Source organism: Osmerus mordax, chromosome 24 (genome assembly GCF_038355195.1).
Source record: "Osmerus mordax isolate fOsmMor3 chromosome 24, fOsmMor3.pri, whole genome shotgun sequence".
Classification (NCBI taxonomy): Eukaryota; Metazoa; Chordata; class Actinopteri; order Osmeriformes; family Osmeridae; genus Osmerus; species Osmerus mordax.
In genome coordinates, this window is record NC_090073.1 from 6,263,623 (window position 1) to 6,286,767 (window position 23,145).

The window sequence follows — 23,145 nt, forward strand, 5'->3', positions numbered from 1 at the left end:
TACCGGCTTTAAAGCATTTGGGTTGACTGAAGATGTGCATTAAGGGTTTTCTCCGGCCATCTAAAAATCACATTTTCTAACATTAGAAAGTTTAAATGCCGCTCTGTTGACGCCTCTGGGTTTTGTTTCTTAAGATGTAGCCCTTAGGCTAGAAAACATGTTATTTCTTTTTAATTTTTTACATTAAAAAAGTCATTCTAAAGCTTGTTTATAAGATTTTCTGAATCCTTATTTCCACCAGGACTTTTCCACTGAGTGCTCCTCCTCCCACCTGATATTGGATTTGTAATTACTGCTTTTGTAATTCTCCACACTAGTCTATTCACTTGGCAACCACAGCTCAAACCTTCATTTAGAAATCCAACTTTCCCTTCGGCACTGCTCCCATATATGTCTTTCAAGAGTGAGAACTTTTTCAAAAAGAAGTTCTGCGAGTCTACAGTAAACTAGAGCACAAAAGTAGTTTCCTAGTTGTTTTTTGTTGTTACCAGGGAGACCGAGCTTTAGAGTCATTCCAGTACTCACCCTCATGCCCAGTTCGATGTTCTCTGCCCCATAGACCTCCATCCCAGGATCAAGCAAGCCAATCTCTCCGAAGTATTCCCTGTCCACCACAAAGGAGCAGCCAATCATGGCGGGCGTTCTAGAAGAAGAGTGGGCATTTTATTAGTGTTGTTGTTTGCAGAAACGGGGTAAGTGGCAGCTGTGAGCTGGCGCAGACGTCCTTGGTAAATATAGATGACTCGGGGAAGCAGAGGGCTGCCCCTAAGAGAAGACACGGGCAGAGCAGGACTGTGACGGCCTGGGGAGAATGTGCCACTCAACACCAGTCTGTTCTCTCAAGGTCTCTGAAGACCTTGTTTAATTCCAGGCCTCTTCTACCCCAGGCCTGCTTTTAATGGGCTTAACCATGGCAGGAAAAAGGCCTTGGGATGTCTGAGAATTTTTTTGGGAGACCAGTATATTCAAATATAAGTGAACTATGTGATGAATTAGAGTTAAAAGGCACTCTTGAGTGGAGTCAGTAGACAGCTGCTATGTAATGCAGTGTGGAGCCTGCAGCAAGGATTGCATACATTAAGTTAAGGCATAGTAGGAAGTGTATTGAGGCCACTTTATATACCCCTTGAAGGAATAGTTAGAGAAAAAACTGGACATTTTAGAAACTAAGCAGTGAGCCATTGACACCACTTAAACTGTGTAGTAAAATGTGATCAAAAGAAAGATTGTTTGGGTTAGGGCAAGTTATAATTATGATATTGTTTGTATTTGGCTTCTAGGTCATAATAATTGTGTATGCCTGCAGTTCTGTTTAAGCGGTATTTGGAGGCCAATGAGATTAAAAAATGCACAAAGGTAAACAAGCACTCAGACACAACCACACACACACACATACCCACATACTCACACACACATCCCCACACATTCACACACACACACAATCCCCCACGCGCACAAAAAATGCAGCCACACTAAAAGCACAACTTCAGCATGGATAAATCCAACCCCAAAAAAACGCATGGTCACCCCGGACAAGCACTCGGTAGCTGCCAAAATAGTTCTCTTTGTCAACAGACAGATTTAATCCCCCTATGTATGCATGGGGCTATGGTGCTATGCACCCATGCTTGGAACTCTTTCTGGCACTTTCATCCCTTTATCTTTGGGGAAAAAAACCCAGACAAAATCTTATTTTTATTCATGGTGCCGAGACAACTGACAGAGCAGGCATCAGCTTCGGCTTTGAACAGCCGTGGCCTTCTATTGTTGATGGGCAGAAAGCTGGAGGAAACAAGGGGATGAATGATTTCCAATAGAGATCCTCCCACAGCCGACACACTCCAGATGCCCCTTGAGGCGCTCTGTCCATTTCCTGCAAAGTGTCAATAATGAGACTGCAAACAGCGCCACGGCACTCATTCCTCAGTGGCGCTCATTCTTTTGCGGTTTCCGACACACTCTACCTGACTTAGATAAGGATTTGTAGGAAGAAACAGGAAGAACACCTCAGCGTGGGGAGAAGACGGCGGTTTTAAGTGAAAGTAAGTATGGTGTATTTGAATGCAGAGCAGATACAGTTACTCTGGCTAGTAAGTAAGTAAGTAAGTAAGTAAGACTTTATTTATATAGCACATTTCATACAAGAATTGTAGCTCAAGGTGCTTTACATAAAATCAATAAAAACGATAATATAAGTGATAAAAGTAATAATTAAAATAGCAAATTATAAAAACAATAATATAACTAATAAAAGTAGTAAAACTCTTCTGAGATAAAATTACTTAAATGCTTCGGTAAAAAGGTAGGTTTTAAGCTGTGATAGTGATGAGCAAAGGGGTGTGCGCTTGTAGTTAAGTTATCAGAGCGCTCTCGTTTAAGTCTTCCTCAGAGTAGAACGCTCGTGTGGACGTCCCTATTGGTTGGCTCCTGACACTTGGTGAAATTTCAATCAAGAGCTTGTACTCTTTCAAGCCCAAACTAAAAAAAGAAATGTATCCCATAAGTTGAGTTGTCACATCCAGTCTTCAGACAACAGGTTTATGAATTAGCAATATGATCATACTGCTGCTTGTCTCTCCAGGAAATATGTTGCCATGACCTTGCCGGAGCCAAACAGCTGTCGAGAGAAATATGTGTCCATTTCCGTGAAATATGATACCGCATGATAATCAAGAACATCTCAAAATGATGGAAAACATGATTTACCTGAACGTACATTACAATAGCCACATTTATTCTAGGATTTGACATGTTAAAGGTCATCGACAGCACACCAGTGTGTGGACTTACGATTCTGTATGTGGTACCCGTAAACGATATGCAATTACACTAATGACATATCATCGCAGCCGTCTCCTGTGTACAGGCTGACATAGATATTAACATATTCATCAGGTAATTAGACACTTTTTCATAGAACTGTTGACTCATGTCTTTCAGCCAGCACACGCACCCATCAAGCCCGGGGTTTGACAGGTCCGAACATGAATAAGTCATAAGCCGGGGGCCGTCCCTATCCATATTTCAAACGTCCTCATCTATAATGGAGCGGGTAGGGGTGGGGGGGCGGGGGGGGGGGGGGGGAAGCTCACCTGATGGGTGCCGTTTCGTCGCCCTTGTCCAGCCACTCCTGGGGGGGGCGGATGTACATGCACCAGAGGCCCCAGTTGTAGCCGTGCGCGCTGTTGGCGTACTGCTGCACCTCGAACGTGTTGTACTTGATGTTGTCGATGGTGGGGAGGATGATTCTCCGGTGGTCGTCCTTTATTCGGCTCAGAACGGGCTCGGCCCTTTGGAAGAGAGAAACGCAGCGGAGGCAGAGATGTTATCTGTGTTCTCGGCGAACGTCGTGTTCACGTCAAACTGCGGGATGCCGGGGGCGCGAGACTTAGGGGAGAGTAAGGGGGAAATAAACAGATAGATGAAAACCAATTCTCCGGGTGGAAACGAGCCACTACGTCTCATGTGCCACGACTGTCAGCCACTACGAGCCTGTCACCCCACGTCAACACTGGCTCTTGCTCCAGGCGTGCTCCGCTTGGCACATTCTCTCTCAGAGTACATCAAGCGGAGAGCTGATCATCCCGCCTGTGTCCCTTGGTCATTGGAGTTCTAGGCCACAGAGTCGAGTTTAGCTTTGTTTTCTTCCAGTCCTTTTGGCCTCAGGCATGAATACTGATACTTTTATGAGGCTACAGTAAATAAGAAGTGGTGTCAATGTCAATATTCCCACTCTTATTGACAACCTCTGGCGTGTATGTATGTATGTCTGGTGTGTGTGTGAGAGAGTTTGCATGGTGGTGACTGCTCACACGTAGCATACATATGTAGCTATAGCTTCCTATCATAATTACAATACAGTAGCTACATTGTTTGGTATCCCATCTAAATAGGAGACTGCAATTTGGAACCTCAGAATGAGTGCTGGAGATATAGATATAATTTAAGGACAACTATTATCTCTCTCCTTTTCAACCTACTCAAGTCTCAAATGTTATTTTAAAACAATTGTACTCAATACACTGTCTTTGTGTCCAAAACTCCTCCACGTCTTTAAAACATACAACCTTTCATCTCCTAAAAGCAGCATAATTCCGTATCACATTAAAGTAACAAGTGCTTGGGGACACTTCCACATGGAGCTTCAAATGATTTTGCCAGTTAAGAAACCTGACAGACGCGACACATCGGAAAAAGGCCATCATTTAATGGTGACGGGGTTGTAAAAAGAACTCTGGGTCTCATTCCAAAAGATGGCTGATGCAAGGTCGATGCCTTACCCCACTTTGAGGGTATAATGACTGTGAGAGAAAAAAAACGTGGTCGAATGTCATCCTGAATAGTCTGTCATTAGAAAGATGGTGTGGGTCCACCGCACTGTGTGTTGATCTTGGTTGACAAATCCGATTTGTGAGGCTTTGACCGAGAGGTTTCTCTGCTCTCCCAGTACCAAGAGGTTTTTCGGTTTTTCGGTCCAAGAATGGCTGCTTATCCTATCCTGAGTATGCCTTGTGTATTTCAACCTGGATGCCATACGTATTCCCTAACCTTGAGCCCCCTTATCCCCCCCGCCACCCTCATCCTACACCCCCATCCCACACACAGACACACACCCCAACACTCCAGGCATTCCTTTCCCTGGCCTTGAGAGCTTAGCCTAGCCCCCGAGTAAGCTAACAGCACACTCCCTGTCCAGGCAGGCTTTCCCTTAGGGGGGCCATGTTGATGAAATCGTCCCGAGGAACGGAGACACGGGGAGGGATCCGGGGTGACTGATGAGCCCTGTCATTTCCCCCGTCATTCTGTATGCACACCACCAGACGGGATAGCCACCCACATCTGTCCAAATTCAATTAGATTTCATATTCAAATGATATTTTTCCTCCTCAGCTGTGACACACAATGGCGTGAATCTGTAGTGATAGTGGGTCTTACCATTAGGCCTGCTAGACTTGTATCTCATTACTGCACTGGGTAAGAAATCTCAGCTCTGTGATTTGGATAAATCAGAGTATTGGAAGATTGTGTCACTCTAATAAGATATGTGCACGTTTCATCGCAGCCTGAGCAAACAGACGTGTGTTAACTAACTGGCCCGTCATATATCTGGATCACCATCTCGCTCATCTCAATTTCTGTGTATTTGACTCCTGACTGCCGTCTTCTGAGCGGCCTTCCCTATCTGCCCTACCTTTGTCCTTTGCACAGAGTCTAGCAAGGCCTTTGAGATTACAAGCCAATATTTTCCAGATTAATGGGATTCCTGTGTGACACATCTTGAACTGCAAACGTTTCTCAAACACACATTTATCAGATAATGGGATCTAGTTTCTTTCACTACCATGCCAAAGGAAGACAGGACCCCAAGTACCTAAAATAGGATCTTCAATTCCTTTTTGGGGGGCTAAATGCATCTGAACATGCGAGTTTTCAATGCAGAAAGTCGTAGGATTCTATTGACATGCAGTGGCTTCGGTTTAGGAGCAAATTATACAACATGAGATTTTATATGCAAGCTCACACACATTTGTACGTTAGAGAGAGGCTGTGTGTGGAGCTGTGAAAGTCATCTAAGCCTCCTATGCCTCGAGCCTTTTTCAGGAACATTAAAACTGTATGCATCGTCCTGTGAGTCAAATACTGGTCTTGAGGGCTGTTTCACTGAATAGCAAATGTTAAGCGTAAGATCCTTTGAAACAAACATTTGGCTGAAATGTACATTTTAGAAGCAAGAATAGTTTTTATCTGTAACCTTTTACAGAATGTGAGATTTGTTTTACCATTTAACTTTTCATAAAGGGGGATATGTAAGCGGTGTACAGGTAGCCTAAATGGCATGTGTGTGTTTTGGGATGTTGACCACTTTTCCAAGATGGAAACACACCCATCAGCACTGAGCCATGACTTGTTTCAGCAAAGGAAAGGTTTCAAAGCACGTCAATGACCAGACATGCTCAGCTCTTTTCAATGTAGCTTTGCTAGCAACTGTTCTGCATCTGTTACAGGCAATGCTCCCGATATCCTTTAAAAAGGATTCAAGATTTGTCTTTTTTTATTTTTTATTACAGCATTTAAAACCATTAAGAGATAATTGTTTGGAGAGCTTGTTTCCTCTACCAGTGTCAAAGTGTTAGTTGAAGGTGTGTTGGAGTTATCAATGAACTGACATTCTCAGCCATTGTGTATTTCACTAGCCCTTGTGGATAGATGGACACTTATCATCCCACACAAATGTAACAAGCACTCTGCTAATTATCATCATTAATCATGAATAACCGGACACAGCAATGGTGTTGATTTCTAAACCAAATAAATATCAGTTTATCTCCAGGTCTTCCTGTTGGGACCTCAGTTTAAGAAGCATAGGTGTTCATTACTGCATCCTTCCATTTCACGTGCTTCTTCTCAGAACAGAGATATTGTAATGTAGCTTAGCACCGCTGTGGCTCTAGCCACAGTGAATGGATGCACCTTTTCATGGGATTTGTAAGGATGCATGCTGCCTTAAGAGATAATGGATTGAGTACATTTATATGATAAAAAAATTCTAATTAAAATCCTTACAATTCAACCCAGCTGTTCCCCAGATGCAAAACTCTTGGTTAAAACGATTAAAAGACTCTCAATGTATAACATGCTCAACAGAAATATCAAAACATGCTCCAAAAGAGGATAATTTCATTCCATATTTCCGGTGATATATACGCTGAGGAAAACAATGCCAACTCAATACACGTGATATCAGACGTAGGCTTGCTCTTCCTGGCTCAGAGTCCTGGCATCCTGCATGCTCTGACAGTTCCCCCAAGGTCGTTTGTGTGGGCCTCGTGACTCCCTCCAGAGGAACCATCCATCTCACTTATCAGTGTATGTGCCATAGTGCATAATCGTATGAGGATGGATGGGTTGCCTCACTTACTGTAACAAATGGGCATACAGTATACCTGCACCTTGGGCTACACTGCAGAACTAGGCTATCTCAATAAAAGCGCTGCATAACCAAAGCGTGCACATGCACAGGCTTAAACAAACTCACGCCCGCGCCAACACGACACCGAAAACCGAACACCAAACGTTGTGGCGTCAAGGAGCTTTCCCTCGGCCATGTCTTAATATCCCTGCCGCCTACTCTGAGGGAGTCGTGAGGACGGAACACCACGGGGGGAGTTTCCGCTCGTGGATCTTCCAAATGCGCCCTGATGTAAAACAAGCGCGAGGCTGCGCTGAACAAAGGAGCCGGGTTATGCAAGAAGGCCTGTGAAGAGTGTGTGACTCACGGCGACAGGTAAATCAACTCGAAAGGAAATGCGGAGAGAAAGTGGCATGTAAAACAGGAAGGGAGTGGGGTGTGTGGAGGGGGGGTGGGGGAAACATCTAAAAGAGAGCACTTTCCACAGCGCTGAAGGGGTTGTCAAGGGGGCAGAAAGCACGTCCATATTTGAAAAGGAACAGATGGAGGCACAGATGAGGGAACCACCAAGGTATCAATTATCATCAGCTACCACCGTCCGGATACTTCCCTGCCCCTCAGTGGAGTAGGCTGTGGCAGAGTCTGGGTTTGAAGTGCCCATTAGGCCCAACTAACGACCCCCCCTGAGGGAGGATCTAGAAAACTGTACGTGAGGCATAAGGAGTCAAAGGGACAAGTAAAAAAAACTGTCCAATCTGATTCAAACGGACTACCCGTGTTCACATTTTTTAGGCATGACCTTGCATTTTACAAACAAGGGGCAGAGACCTTTACAGCTTTGAGCTTGATGTCATCTGGTCCAGTCATGTCCCGTCCATCAGTGTATTCAGTAGGTTCTTGAAAAACCCTATCTGTTGCCACTATAAGTCACAATAGTAATCATATTTCAGTAAAAGTCTGTGTTGGTGCTAAGCCTGATGCCGTGGCAGAGCCCTGTAGGTGGTTGAGCTAGGCAGTGAGACAATTTATAATCCAAATGTTTCTCTAACCCCCCCCTCCCCCCACCACCCTCTCCCCCCTCCTCCCCCTCGACCAGGCAAGGAACGAAGAACCCTCCGTCTTCAAAAGCTGACAGAATGACAGCCTCAAATTAGGTGCCAATTACAAGTGCCTGAGTGATTTGTTTGGTGGTAAATGTGAGTGTCAGACAGACATTGGGCTGAGACCCCCCAAAGTAATTTCATAACGCTTAGAAGCTCGCAGCCTGAGGGAAAACAATGTGGCAAACACAACATTAGACTTTTTTGCGACTTTAATTGTCTTTCAGCAAACAACCGTGTTTGGAATTGGCTTATGTTGATGTGGGATGCCGGTAACCAGCGAGTGTAATCTCAACCACAATGTCTCTCCTAGACTGATTATCATTCACAGTTAAAGAGTAGTAGACCAGCAGTGGAGCCCCAGGGAAGGCTGGGAATTGAGGGAGGCGGGGGTCATTTCCCCGCAGAAATGTGCCGTCTAAGGTTGTTATGTCCATGCACTGCACGGCTGGCACTTTATTAAACTGTTTTACACAAACGAGCATGTGTCATGGATAATGATGAATCTACTCCCAATGCATGCAAAAGTGGAACCACCACCAAGCGAAAAGGAGAGATAGGGAATCTTGTTAAAACCGATCGGAGCCGTACTCACCAGGCAGTGTTGAACTCCACATGAGCGTCGAAAAACCCCACAACTGCCGCCGTGGCTGCGTTCCAGCCGTGGATCCTGGCTCTGATGAGGCCCTCTCTCTTACTGTTCCGCACGATCTTAACCAGGCCTGGGTAGCGCTTGTTCACATACTGTTCTAGGTTGAACTTCAGATCAACTGTAAAAAAAGAAAAAAAAAAGGAATCAATGGCGAAGCAAACAGAAAGTAAAATCGAACAGAAAACAACAACAAAGACCTGTTACGACATATCAAATGATTTCCAACTGGGCCATGTGGCGCAGAACACGGCTGACCTTATTCATTCTGCACCGTAAAGATTTTCTCCTTTTTAAACTCAAGAATGAGGCTTCTCGCTTTATTTACAGAAAACACACCGTTAGCTGTAAACAACGAGTTCCATGAGTTTCCATGTGTGGAGGATGGATGATATTTTGAGGTTGTTCCCTCCAGGATGCTAAGTGCTCTACTTTTGAATGTGGGGGGAGAACAATGGCACTTTCCAAGCAAGTGCAGCTTCAGAACTACATCATTGCCGGGACCCGACAAAGGGCTTGTAGCCATTAATCTACTCCAAGAAGAAAAACAACGCCTGAATCTGTGCATTTCTAACACAGTACATGTTGGCTTTCGGAGTGGAGTCGGAGTTCTGAGTTCAAGTCAGACTCTAAGTTATTCACAAAGTAAGAGAGTTGGGAGAAAGAACCCCCTATTTCTCAAGCAAACTTACAGGCTACATTATTCAACCGGGTATATTCCAGATCCAGGTAAGGTGTCTCTGTGCAGCGGCCGTCTTTGCATTGAGGCATCTGGGGTTAAGGTGTCTATGATTTGTGAGCAGACAGGGAACTGTGGACACACTGAGGCAGCTAAAAAATGATGAAACCCAACAGAGTGCAGTAATTGTGTGGCCTGCGCAAGGAAGAGATGGGTGTGGCTTCCCTCTGATCCTCTGCAAACAAATAGAAAGTTGGAAAGCAACTGTGCCAGGGAATTATGGACAAGGAATTCGTTTTATGGGATTGGCAGTGCAACACTGAAAAGAATAAATAACTATCAATCATACTATGAATATGACATTTTGCTGTGTTGGGCATATGCGGTAGGGAGCTATAGAATCCAAGTGTGAGGATGGGGACTGTGGCAACTCAAACTGGGTGAGTGAGGAGAGGAAGTGACCTTACATTACATTTAATCAAGTTTGAAGACAATTCTTATGTTAAATTGCTCCTGTTACCAGTGCAGTTTAATGTTTAATGTTATCCAATTAAAATACACCTGAGTTGCTATGTTATGTGCACGTTACGGCCCGCGGAAGGTGCAAGAACATTGAATGAAGACAGGGTACATTGGTATTGTCGTTATGACTCGATAGTTTCTTCTATCCGTTAGATATGTACAGCAGGGCTCCAGACTGAAAAAATAGGAGTTTAAATGAGAGTGGTTATATTTAATGACCAGTAATGATCCAGTTCTCTACAGCATCTTCACTGTGTTCAATATGGCCTCTGTTTAATAGATCCAATTGTCGTTACATGAATCGTTAGCTCATGCTAACAGCATGACACAGTACTGAATTCGAAAGGACCATTGAGCATTTCCTTGCGGCATTCCTGCGTACCCCCAGTGGCCGGGGCTGCAACTGCAACACGATACACCGAGCAGAAGCTCATCAAAGGACGGCATGAATCCTGCCACGCTCCCTCCGCGGAGCCTCTGAAAATAAACCTCTCAACCACCAATAAATGTCACTCCGGGTCCTAGCGAAGGATATGTGTCACGGAGACAAGGCCAACATGCTTCCTCAGAGGGGGGATTCATTATTCACGAGTGATCCTCGCCCCTACCTCCAGTCATGTCACACAGCCTCGCCCCCAAATGAGAAGAGATGGCCATAGCCAGCCAGAAAAGGTCAAGTAGCCAAGCCTGCATGTTAATAGTGTAATATCAGTACGAGGAGCCGGAAGACGCATCCGCACAAATTACCGTCACCCAATCACAAGCCTCCTGAGAGAGAGAAAAAAAGGGGGGGGGGGGCGTGGTGGACGAGGGGGCGGCTTCTGCTGTGCAGGCAAACTGCTGCCATTTTTGCCTCCTCATTGGCTCTAAATAGTTGCCTATTTAAGCCCCTCTACAGGGAGAGGGAGCGTGCCAATGTTGACTCTCACCCGGCCCCCTTTCAGTATGTTATTTATGCGCCTCTGTTCTCCGCCAGCGGAGGAGGGGGAGGGGGGGGGGGGGGGTTGATTTGCTAGGCCCAGGCCCCTGTGCCAAATGATGGAGGGCCAAGTGTCAGCCGGAATCTAGTTCATCGTCCCCCCCGTCTGAACCAGACGGGCTTCTGGGAAAAGGAGGCTTGGACGCCACAGGCCATGCAGGTGTGGAAGCTTCCCTGAATTCTCCATTGGCGTCGTCCTGCGTTACCGTGGAGATTGTGTACGCAGAGTCTCGGCAGAGGACGGAGCAGATCCTCCACCTTTTTTTTTCCAGTTGCTATTTATAAAGGTGTGACCATGTTGAAGAGCCGGCCCTAGAGGGCTCGATAATCTCCAACACCTCTCTCTTTCCTCCTTGTGACTGGTACCTTCGTCGTGGCGCTGAGCTCGCGTTGGGGTATGCACGTACGTACTCACGCACACAGACTGTTTATGTGTGCAGAAATCTTTGTCTCACGTTAAAGAGCCCTGGTAATCAGGTTAAGCTAATCTGACACGTTGCCACGTGTGACAGACTAACCTCCTCCACAATCACGTGAAGCGTTTCTCACTTTGCAGCCCTTCACACTTAGACAATGATGCAGCGTGGGCTCAGGGGCTGGTGGAGGTCGAATACAGGAGAACGTAACCAGGCCGTAAAGGTCTAAGTAGGAGGGAGTTTTTATTTCATTTTTTATATGTCTCACCATTGTCACTGTTGTCATCTACCAGGATGATTTCCTTGAGGAGGTGGGCTGGGGTGCGGTTGACCACGCTGTGCACCGACCGCAGGATGACCGAGAGAGCCTCATTCACAAAGATGAACACAACCGCAATCTGAGGGAGATCCTCTTGATAGGTCAACTGCTTGCATCTGAGGGGGGAAAGGAGGAGAGGAAAAAAGGCAGGCGTTAAGAACAATGGTGGAGCGATTGAATGGTTCTCAAAGTTAGTTCTGCCATTCAGTCAAAGTGATCAATCACCTTGTTTGTCTGGTTCCAAATTAAACCCGACACACTACATTAAATATGACGTGATGTCTGTTTAGGTGTACATAACAATAACACTTTTTTGTATATTATAAAAGGTTTCTGCACAGTGAGTGGATGGTGTGTGAAAACCTTACTCATCTACTACAGTTCAAAGAGAAAAAGAAAAATAACTCGTGTTTGCGGAGTCGTAGCGGCCCTGTGTGATCCTGGGCAGCAGCATGCAGCCGGCAGAGTGTGTGTTAGCTGGAGGTGACAGAGGCTACGGACAGATGAGGCATGAAGACCAAGGGTGGGAAAGAGTCCATGACAGTTCTCTTTCCTCCTCTGCCTCCATTTCCTCTCTCCTCCTCTGCCTCTGATCTCCTCTCTCTCCTCCTCTGCCTCTGATCTCCTCTCTCTCCTCCTCTGCCTGTGATCTCCTGTCTCTCCTCCTCTGCCTCTATCTCCTGTCTCTCCTCCTCTGCCTCTATCTCCTCTCTTTCCTCCTCTGCCTCTGATCTCCTCTCTCTCCTCCTCTGCCTGTGATCTCGTCTCTCCTCCTCTGCCTCTATCTCCTGTCTCTCCTCCTCTGCCTCTATCTCCTCTCTTTCCTCCTCTGTCTCTATCTCCTCTCTATCCTCCTCTGCCTCTGATCTCCTCTCTCTCCTCCTCTGCCTCTGATCTCCTGTCTCTCCTCCTCTGCCTCTATCTCCTGTCTCTCCTCCTCTGCCTCTATCTCCTCTCTTTCCTCCTCTGCCTCTATCTCCTCTCTCTCCTCCTCTGCCTCTGATCTCCTGTCTTTCCTCCTCTGCCTCTATCTCCTTTGTCTCCTCCTCTGCCTCTGATCTCCTGACGCTCCTCCTCTGCCTCTATCTCCTCTCTTTCCTCCTCTGCCTCTATCTCCTCTCTCTCCTCCTCTGCCTCTGATCTCCTGTCTCTCCTCCTCTGCCTCTATCTCCTTTGTCTCCTCCTCTGCCTCTGATCTCCTGTCGCTCCTCCTCTGCCTCTATCTCCTCTCTTTCCACTTCTGCCTCTATCTCCTCTCTCTCCTCCTCTGCCTCTGATCTCCTCTCTCTCCTCCTCTGCCTCTGATCTCCTGTCTCTCCTCCTCTGCCTCTATCTCCTGTCTCTCCTCCTCTGCCTCTATCTCCTCTCTTTCCTCCTCTGCCTCCATTTCCTCTCTCCTCCTCTGCCTCTGATCTCCTCTCTCTCCTCCTCTGCCTCTTATCTCCTGTCTCTCCTCCTCTGCCTCTGATCTCCCCTCTCTCCTCCTCTGCTTCTATCTCCTGTCTCTCCTCCTCTGCCTCTGATCTCTCACTACGCCTCTTTCTCTTTTGTCTCCCCTCTCTGTTCCCTCTCCTCTCCTCTGTATCTCTCCTCCATCCTCATTCTCCTCAGCCCAGTGGCTCTCTCTGGAGGGAGACCCCCACCCCCTCTTCGCCCTCTTAAATGGCAGCGTTCTGGTGCCAATGATTACGGGTCTTTTTCTACTATGGACGCCATGGTAACAGCATCTGTGCAGCAGTGATTGGAATCCGATTTCATGTTGCCATTTTCAATGACCCAGTTAATGGATTGAACAGCACATGCAAATGCACAAGCGGACACACACACACACACAATCACACGTGCACACGCACGCATACACACACACATGCATGCACACACTTACACACGCTCCTGCACACAAAATCAGACTCAGATTGTGTGCTGTGAAGCTACATAAGCACAAGCAACATATTTTACATAACGCTGGTAATGTTGTTCTTCCAGTCTGCGTGATTAGACCCTCCCCCCTTCCCATTCACTGGAGCACAGGTTTAAAGATGGCAGCTTTTGGTCACAATGTAGCTGCATGATTCCTATAGCAACCTCCAGCTCACATGATGTTTTCTCAAGCATTCCCCAACGCTCAAATAAAGTCACTGCCGCAATGACAACTAAATTAAATTACTCCCCTATTGCCACTTTTCTCTTCTCCTGTTTCTTGTATTCTGCACTGAATCAGATTATTTGGTAATCCTCAAATTAGATGTCAATTAGGTGTCAATCCTAACAACTGTGTTTCAATTAGACAAAATATTTTACCCATATAAGGTTTAAAACCGGCAGAAATTTATTCTGCACCTTTGCCTTTTCTTTCAAAGAAGGCAAGTCTTGGAATAGGCATCTTGCTCCAGCTCAGTATTGGACGGTGCACCACTGTGCTCATCTGAGGAGATAACGGGATTGTCTGGCTTGGTGTGGGGCAGGGTCGGACTGGCCGTCGGGAGAGTCGGGAGATTTCCCGAACGTCTGGTCAAAGGCGCCACGGCATATGCAAAAATAATAAAATAATAATAATACACGGCCGTGGGCCGGTCTTAAGTCCAGGGTTGTTTTTCAGTCCCAGTCCAGACCTGGTGTGGCCTGTTTGACTTGTGCTGGCAGGGCCGAGCTGAGATCAGACGTGGTCACACGCAAAAGTGTGTGATGTCGGTCGAGTCACTGTTGAGAGGCCACGGTGACAGTAGGGTCATAGTGGAGGGACACAGAGGCAGCAGATGGCACCCAGCATGGTGCTACATCCTCTACGCCCACTGGCGCTTGTGGGGGGGAAGTGTGTGTACATTTCTGTGTGTACATTTGTGTGTGTGTGTTTCAGGGAGTGTGTGAGTGTGTGTGAGTGCAGTCGGCGCTCCACTAATGTCTCCATGCTCCTGAGACTTGTGGGCTTGGCTTGTGTTGGCCGTTCTTACAACCTCACAGAAATAGGACCTGACATAAAAGACATTGACAGTGAAATAGAGAGAAAAGACTGAGATGCTTTCTCTCTGCTGAAAGCTCAGAGGAAATGGAGTCAGTCTAGTATTCTTTACAGTATTCTGTGAACAGGTACAGCAGTGTTTCCCCTATAGGTTTACATTTGGGGGGGGGGGGGTTGGCGACCATGTAGAGACAGAAATGCCCCATGCCGTCGGGTAAATAAGATAAATAACAGAAGGCCATTTAGTTTGTTTAATAAAAGAGCAAGCTATAGACCTGTTTTATAGGAATGGTAACCTTAAATGACTTATTTTGTGATATGGCGCTATATAAAAAAAATACATTTTTTCATGTTTTATTAACTTGACCTCAGGGGTCAGGGGGTGCCGTTGGGGGGGCGGGGCGCCCCCCTAATATGATGGAAGGGGAAACACTGTACAGTATTCTGTGAACAGGTGTCGGGGAAACAACAGGCTGTGCTTTACAATACACCAATACACTATATGGTCTAAGCTGAAACTCTGTACAGTCTTGTTGCCTATACTGTACAATAACAATGGTCATCCTTACCACTACTGAATGAGAAAAGAAACTAGTTGACATGGTGAAGAATTGAGACTACACATACATATATATATATATACACACTGTAAAATACGGTACATTTATTTATTTATACATGTTACATAAACTGTATTTAAACCCTCGTATGGTGTTAATATATGACAAGGAAAATTGACACAAGTGGATATTTTGTCAGCCGAAAACTCATTGGCCTTGTCTCATTTTCTGTGAAGAATTAATTTTAATTAACTGTTCCACTGCCTCATTCAATCAACCATTCGAGCCTTAGAAACACAATGTTACATCTGGCAGTGGGTATAGCACAATTTTTTTGTGCAATGCAATGGCTTTCCTTTGTAGAGTCAGAGCAATGGAATGACATCCATCCTAAACAGAATGAAATATCTTTTGTCTTCTATGCGACGAGTATTTCATGGCCGGGGAATGTTTAATGGATATTACCATAGTAACGCCTCATCTAAGTCAGAAGGTTCTAGATGGTCACCTTCACTTCTTCACTTGGGCTTCACGTCTGCGTCGACTACTCTGCGTCGAGATTTGAAAAGTGATATTGTAGTTCCTTTGGCCTAGTTACGGAATCCAATTTAAGACATCGCTCAACCTTAAATTTGTACCTGTCTGCAGGACCAAGGGAGGCTTGTAGGCCATAACAGGATGAGCAATCGACTCATCTGTTTGTAATAGGACCGCGCTCACTGGCGAGCTCTCATAATTTGACCTGGAACGAGCTTTGACAGAAACAGAGTGCTAGATTAAGACGTATTCCCATCACTGCCCCCCACCCGCTCCCCCTTTACACAGCCTGCCTGCATGCCTCAGCCCGACAGCCTGTCGGCTCTTCCCAGCTCTCTTATTCGCGGTGAAATTTCACATTAACCTTCGATAACCTGTACGGCACCAGATATGTGGAAAGCAACTTTTCAATAGAGAAAACCGAATGACTGTTGGTGGAGCAACAATTTGCGACGAAGGCTTTTACTTATAAACGGGCGCCATTATGACCTCGAGATCCCATTCTGTGGTATCTGAGGTTTAAGAGATGAGGTAGACCCTGGTCTCTAGCCTTCCAGTTGCTTTACTCTGCAGTTATCTCCCTATGACAGACAAATGGAGAGGCCTTGGGGGAGCATAGCACATTTTGCATTGCTTACGTCCTTGGAAATCGAATATTATTTTGACCTGACATGAACGCATTTTTTCAAGTGAGGATGTAGATGATGTGTGATTGAAATTCAAAATGGAACATGCTATTTCGTTTTGGTGTATTTGTTGGGTTGCCTTTAATACCCTCTGCAAACCTCAAGTGCGATACTAAACCTGTCATTGTTTGTCTTTTCCATCCTTAAACATTGTTGTTGGAGTGGAGTACCCAAGGACAGGCTGGTTTCAACTGCCCGCTGGTCATGATTATAAAGCCTCTACTTGATATCCTCCAGATCTAAGATTTAAATGTCACCACTAGAGGTGACTGGGAACATAAAGACCTGCTGAGAAGACAGTTAACAAGGATAACAGGTTTTATCCTCAAAAATGGTCTCTTGACAAATCCCAATTGTACCGGGAACCAGTAGTGGGTGCAATTACAAGGAACAGGTTAGCGGTGGGGCAATGGGAAACTAGGTGCAAAAGAGGAAATCAATATCATAACCAGAGGACAGGCAATGAGAGAATGAGTGGTGGAAATGTGCAGATTATGTATCCCTGAAGCCATCAAAGACCTCTGCTCAAAGTCTCCTTTGCAATTAAGAGACCATTAGACAGGGGGGTATTGAGTCCATGCACTTGTATCGAAACGTAGTTTTATTTAAACTGCAATGCCAAACCACCCCCACACAATGACTGCGATAGGACTTCTATTCCTGCATTGAGAAATTAGCCTCATTAACTCTCTGCTATAAATGTCTTATCTGTTACATCATCAATATCACTGGACATGAATGGACTGCGTAGTTCTTGTTTCAACCGAATCTTAGTGAAACACACAGGGAGACAGGCTTAGCTACAGTACATTGTTCTATTCAGCATATTGATTTCCTTTGTTTACATGAAACGTGGAGGAATCCATCTTCATTTCCCATTGTGTCTAGTGTACATGCACTGTGTGATTTGAAACTATTTCATGGAGGGTTTTTTGTTCTGTTTGAAATGACTTGTTTACATGGAAGACACAGCTCAGTGAGCAGATGTTGACAGAAGCGGTAATAATGGTCTTTATCTGAAATAGAACCTGGGTGCAAAGATTCCAATTGTGGATTTAGCATTCAGGCCACAGGCCATGGGTGACACATGTCTAGTCTGCTGTGAGAATAGTGTCAAACACACATGACTTAACAGACAAACATCCGTCATGGAGAAGTCAACAAAGCCTCCCTGTGGAATCAATCGCGGCAGAACGAGTCATTTCCCCAAATCCCTTTTTTGCAAGGACCCTTTCAGTTAATAATTAATGCCCTTTTTTCCCCCTCTTTGACTCATTTTACTCCCTTTCTGCACGTCTATTTTTCACAGCATAAAGAAGGCAGAGTACAAAGACGTGCGGGTGAATTGGATTGTTACCCCAATAAGCCGACAGAAGTCTCCGGCCGGCAGATTTCCTCTCAGCGTCTCTGTCTTTCAGTCTGTTTTTTTCTCAGACACTGTGATCTAAATGCTGGAGGCAACCCTTGTTATTCCCCTTACACTCATTGTATGGGAGATATAGTCCAACATTCTAAATATAAAATTCATTTAAAAAGACCATTAATATTCACGTCTCCATGCCCTCTTTCATGAAAATACTGCCGGACTTTCTCTTTATTGCATTATTAACTATCCCCGACTATCAGCATCTTCTCAGTGGCCGTGGACAACGTCCTTTCATGTTCAGATTACACGTGTCTTCAGCAATTTCCTTTTGTGTGATGCCATGGCCTCGTTTGCACCTCCAGCTGCCATGGATGCCTGCGCAAACTGGAGTCTGCTGGAGGGGAGGAGGAAGGACGAGGCGAGGGAGGGAAAGAAGGAGTAGGTAGCCGGAGGCAGAGGAGGAGGAGGAGAATTAGGAGGACATAGAGGAGGAGGAGAAGGAGGGAGGAGAATTAGGAGGTGGACACGGAGGAGGAGGAGGAGGAGGAGGAGAGGGGGTGGGGAAAAAACGGATCAACCTACTTTTTGGGCCTGTAGTCTGGGATTCTTCTGTCCAGGGAGATGCGGTCGCTGAGGTGGGCGTTGTAGCCATACTCCTCATATCTCTCCTCTTTGTCATGGCTGTCCATCCCCAGAGTAGCCGCTGCTCCTCCCTGGCCCAGACCCCCAGGCCCCTCCACCAGCCCGATGGGCTTAGCTAGGCCTGGTACACACACACACACACAGAGAGAGAGAGAACAAGTAGATGTTGGTGAAGGAAGGCTCATGAAGACAGACAGCTCATTGACATTCATGGTTTGCGGGTCGGAGTCTCATGGCAGCTCTTAGACTCGGCGGGGCTTTACAGTAGGGCATCATCACACTATGTCTCCAGACGAGCTGCAGCCGCCAGCCTGAACACGGCTCTTCAGACAACTCCTCTGACAACAGCCCGACACACACACACGCAGGGCACACACACACACGCAGGGCACACACACACACACGCAGGGCACACAAACACACACACGCAGGGCTGTGAAGGGGAACATGTTGGTAATAAGTCCAGTTTGTAACGTTATAAAATGTCAATGTTACAAACATGTACTGTGGGACTCGTATCAAGTCAGGAATCTTTGAGCATCACTACCAACATATTACGTAGAATCACAGCTTTGCCCACATTCGTGTCAGATGTGCAAGCTAATTATTGGGACATAGGGTCTACATTATGAATACTTGCAAGAGCAATATATCACCCGTAGATAATCTATTTTCTATGCAGTGTCTTGGGTCAACTAGTTAAATATAGAAACACATTGAGTTATCAGTCCTCAGAAGGATAATAAGCCTGAATGAACATTTTCTTCCACACTCTTCATTCCTCTTCATTGTAACTGACAGGTCTTAGACTAAAACCACCCCTGTTAAAAACCTACTGCAACATGAATTTAGCAGAATCTAACAAGTCACTGACATGAAAGAAGGATTTGGAATACCGGTGCAATTAATCCCAACTCAGATTTTCAACCGGTCTCACCCTGTTCAAACACATGCTCTTTCATGTCTATGGTCCTCAAATACTGCAGTGTTTTGATCAGTATTGATGCGGTTCTGTCAAAATTCCAACTTCAAAGTCTACATCCTAATGATGGTGCCAGTGTATAACTTTCTCCTCTTACCTTTGGTACACTGTGCCTTTTATGTTATTTTGCTACTTGAGGGTCCTGTAACCTCCCCCTGGCTATTATAATTTGGCAGAGTGACATTGCGGGGACATCTTTGGCTATTCCCGTCATCCTTGCAGAGTGGCCTCTCAACAGTGAAATCATGCAGGCCCTCCCATCCAGATGGACAGGGAGATGGGAAATAAACAAGGCATACCAATGAAGAGCTCTGGCCTTCCCAGACCGCCCTAGCAGGAACAGCGGTATCCTCTCCAGTTGTTGAGGCCCGCTAATCAGCGGCCTCATTTTGGGAGATTTGTAACTGGAGCTGAATCGCAGCTCCCCTCCGGTGGGAGGGGTTAGTCATGCGTCAGCCAAACGCTATGGAAATATCAAATGGATGGGAGGTTCCGGACAAATTTTGGTTCAGCTCAGTCTGTGTTAGCCTACTGGCAAAAGAGGTGACCAAAAATGGTCCCTCCCCCCCCCCCCCTCTCTGCTGAGACAACCCTTTTGTTTTGCTACCAGCGTTGGTGTTCAGTTTATACTCTGCTATAATTCCATTACAAATGGGCCTTGTCTGAATAAGAGTACTGATATGATTGGAAGTCGTGTCCCTCTCAACTCTTTGTTAGCTAACAGGAAGCAGAACCAGTCTGTGGTGACAACTGGACCGGTTGTGGTTTCAGAGCAGTTTTTGTTGTGTACAGGAACAACAGTACTAGCCGCCGAGAAAGTCTTACTTTGACAAAGCTTGGGAGGATCACTTGCGGTTATTACGGTGATTGGACATCTGCTGATTCACCTTTTCATGTTGCTCATCAGTTTTGTTTTCCTCCAAGAAGCAGAATCATTTTTGTGCTGAGAGGAAAGTGAGCTTCAACGCAACAACTTAATCATGCAAATTGGGCGAAAATTTGCCCTATCATCTTTTTGTTGTCCCGCTTTGAAGAAAATAATGATCTGCTTTCCACAAAGACGTGTGTATTTAATTTACATTATTTAGCTGTTTCTTTACAACTCTTGTGGTTTTAATAACATAAAATGGTCTACCCATGCTATGACTGAAGTACAACTTCACAGCCATAGAAAACAGATCTTGGTTTTGAGTAAGTGCACACTAAATTGTCAGGGGGTGAGTGCAGGAGGTGAACCCAAATGCAAGTAGAGAAGCCAGGCAGGATATTCAAAAACCAAAACGCATTTATTCTTTCAAACTCACAAAACACGAGGGAGTGCGAACATGCAGGGACATACCACAACAACAATCTGACAAAGACCATAAATACACACAAGGACCAAACTAGACACTGCGGAAACCAACTACGACAAACGAGCAAACTGAAAACTCCACACGGACAATTAACGAGACACAGGTGTAAATAATCACACAGGCAGGACACAGGGAAACACAAGGGGAAGGAGAAAACATGAACTCAATTGGGGCACTGCTGTGGGCGTGACACAAAAGGAATGACTCAACGTTACAACAAAAGAAGGACTGAACTTAATTCAGTTAATTACTTAGTGGTCTTTGGCTTGAGCTTAACTGGATGAATTCAAAAGACAATAGACAGTTTGGGGTAAAGCCACAGATTATGAGGTGAGTTTCCGGACACTGTTTAACTCTATATAAATATTTGCATATTTTCATTAACAAAATAAATTAAGAAAAAAAGGAAATTAATAAGAGTGACAATGATGCAATGTCATGCATCTTCATGCTATCCTATGCAATCTCCGTACTGTATCAGTGGAATATACTCAGCCCTAATATCCTCTACCTGGGTCTCTTTCTGTAAAATGCACATTAGCAAAACACCGTAATTATCCCACAATGAGGTAATTACAGACTAACATCTGGCACCACCATTATTGTAAACACAGGAAGGTAGAGTAGCACAAAGCTGGGATGGTCGTGGTGCAGGCTACAGTAGACGAGATGAAGAGTCTTAGATCTGGGACTGAGATGGCTCCCATTCTTCAAGCATCAATCCGCCTGTTCGTCCAAGTACACATCAATCCAAATTTCCACTCCAGAACCATTTGCTAAGAAGTGCGACATGATGCATTTGAGCTATGATGGTGATAAATTATGGAACAACTGTCTTAAAGTGTCTGATTTGCCCTTTTATGTGACAGTTTCCAGTGAAAGGACGACCACTTGAATGATTTAAAAGGAGAGTGGGTTTGTGCGTGTCAATGGTGAAGAAGATGCTCTAAATATTGATTTCTCAGAAGCGATTGAGTGAACTGTTGTTGAAGGAAATAACTTGTTTGTGTTGTGTTGCATGAAAGCTAAAATGCATACATGTAAGACTATGTATAAAATGCATAAAACATTGACAACGGGGTAAAGTGGTTCTGCTGTGCAGGACAGTGGCAGGCTAGCCCAAGAGGTTTCCAGGGTGATGCCCCCATGTTACATGAGGGATGACGATTGTCAAAGAATCTCTGCATGGTCAACTCTGCTGCCACGGTAACGGTTCAAGCTGACATGACAACACAAGTGGACTACCATGGCAAACATCTATAAAAGCACCTTAAAATAACCGAAAAGGGCGATGAATAATGGAAAAAGAATGGCAACAGAAAGGGTGCAAATGCAAAGCCATGGTTACACATGAATGTTACCTTTCCATTCAAGGAACATGAATAGACATCCTACAGTTTTGTAGGACATTTGTTGTATCTAAAGATATTATTGATAAAGTGACCTAGCCAATGGGGACACTTAGGTTAGAGATCATGTTTGAGAACTACTCCGTTTTCCATCATAGTCTTTTGCATCACGACGGGTTGTCTGATGAGACAATGAATACAGTACCCAGACTGCTTAAGGCAGGAAGTTTCTGCAGATGGTTTTTGAAGACCATTCCTCATCTACAGCTTATTATTTGAAAATATTTCATTTCATCTCGAGACATCCCTTACCCTTCCCCAACCCACTGAGCTTTCAGGAGCCCCACGACTGAAAATTATACAGACGCTTTGATGAGACTCATTAAGGTAGGGCTGAGGCTTTGAGAGAGAGGGAGAAGGGGATAGAGAAAAAGACAGAGAGAGGGGGACAGCAGGGGTGGAGAGAGACAGAGCGAAAGAATCATGTTTTGTATTCCTCTTCGATAATTTCTTCCCAATACGGGCTTTGCATACAAACAGTGCTGAGTTCTTCTTGTAATTGGGTTTTATAGATAGGCGTCGTGACATATCAGTTGCATCTCACGGGCCACCTTTCATCATCTCCACACGCACCCGGGAAAAAAACACGAGCCACATCCCTGATGACTCGCTCTGTCTGTCTACAACGGGGCTAGAGCTACAATACATGAAACATACACTCTCACACACAATGCCATTTAAATACATAAAGTCAACGTCATATCGTATGCTGACACTACTCTCTATGCCCTATACATTATGTTACATTCTTTTTTGTTTTACTGAAAAGAATGCCAGTCATCATATTTTACAAGCAATCAAGTCAAAGAGGGCTTCGCAGATGAAAATCTGTAGGCTACTGAATCTAAACTAGTGAAAATCAGTAGAGGTGTGTCAGTTTTAATACTCTTCTCAGATGAAAACTCTGTTCCAAAAGCCTGTGAACAAGAAGCTTAGAACCGAGATGGTTATCCAGGGAGAACTGATAACCTCCTTGTCAATCGCTTCTAAACAGTCCCTGACCGATAACAGATTTGACTGTTGTTGTTGCTGTGAGGAGTCACATGACCTCCCTCTACTTTGCAATTCTTTGTAA

General features: G+C 45.2%; 1 protein-coding gene across 1 annotated transcript in view; it reads right to left on the minus strand.

Annotated features, from left to right (window-relative positions):
* Positions 1 to 23,145, minus strand: part of galnt9 (polypeptide N-acetylgalactosaminyltransferase 9) — a 43,006-nt gene that overhangs the window by 18,218 nt on the left and 1,643 nt on the right. The window contains exons 2-6 of the mRNA XM_067228043.1: positions 18,265 to 18,445; positions 11,524 to 11,690; positions 8,606 to 8,780; positions 3,093 to 3,290; positions 526 to 643 (exon numbers count right to left, since the gene is read on the minus strand). Coding sequence (XP_067084144.1) covers positions 526 to 643; positions 3,093 to 3,290; positions 8,606 to 8,780; positions 11,524 to 11,690; positions 18,265 to 18,445 — 839 coding nt within the window. The remainder of the gene's footprint in view (positions 1 to 525; positions 644 to 3,092; positions 3,291 to 8,605; positions 8,781 to 11,523; positions 11,691 to 18,264; positions 18,446 to 23,145) is intronic.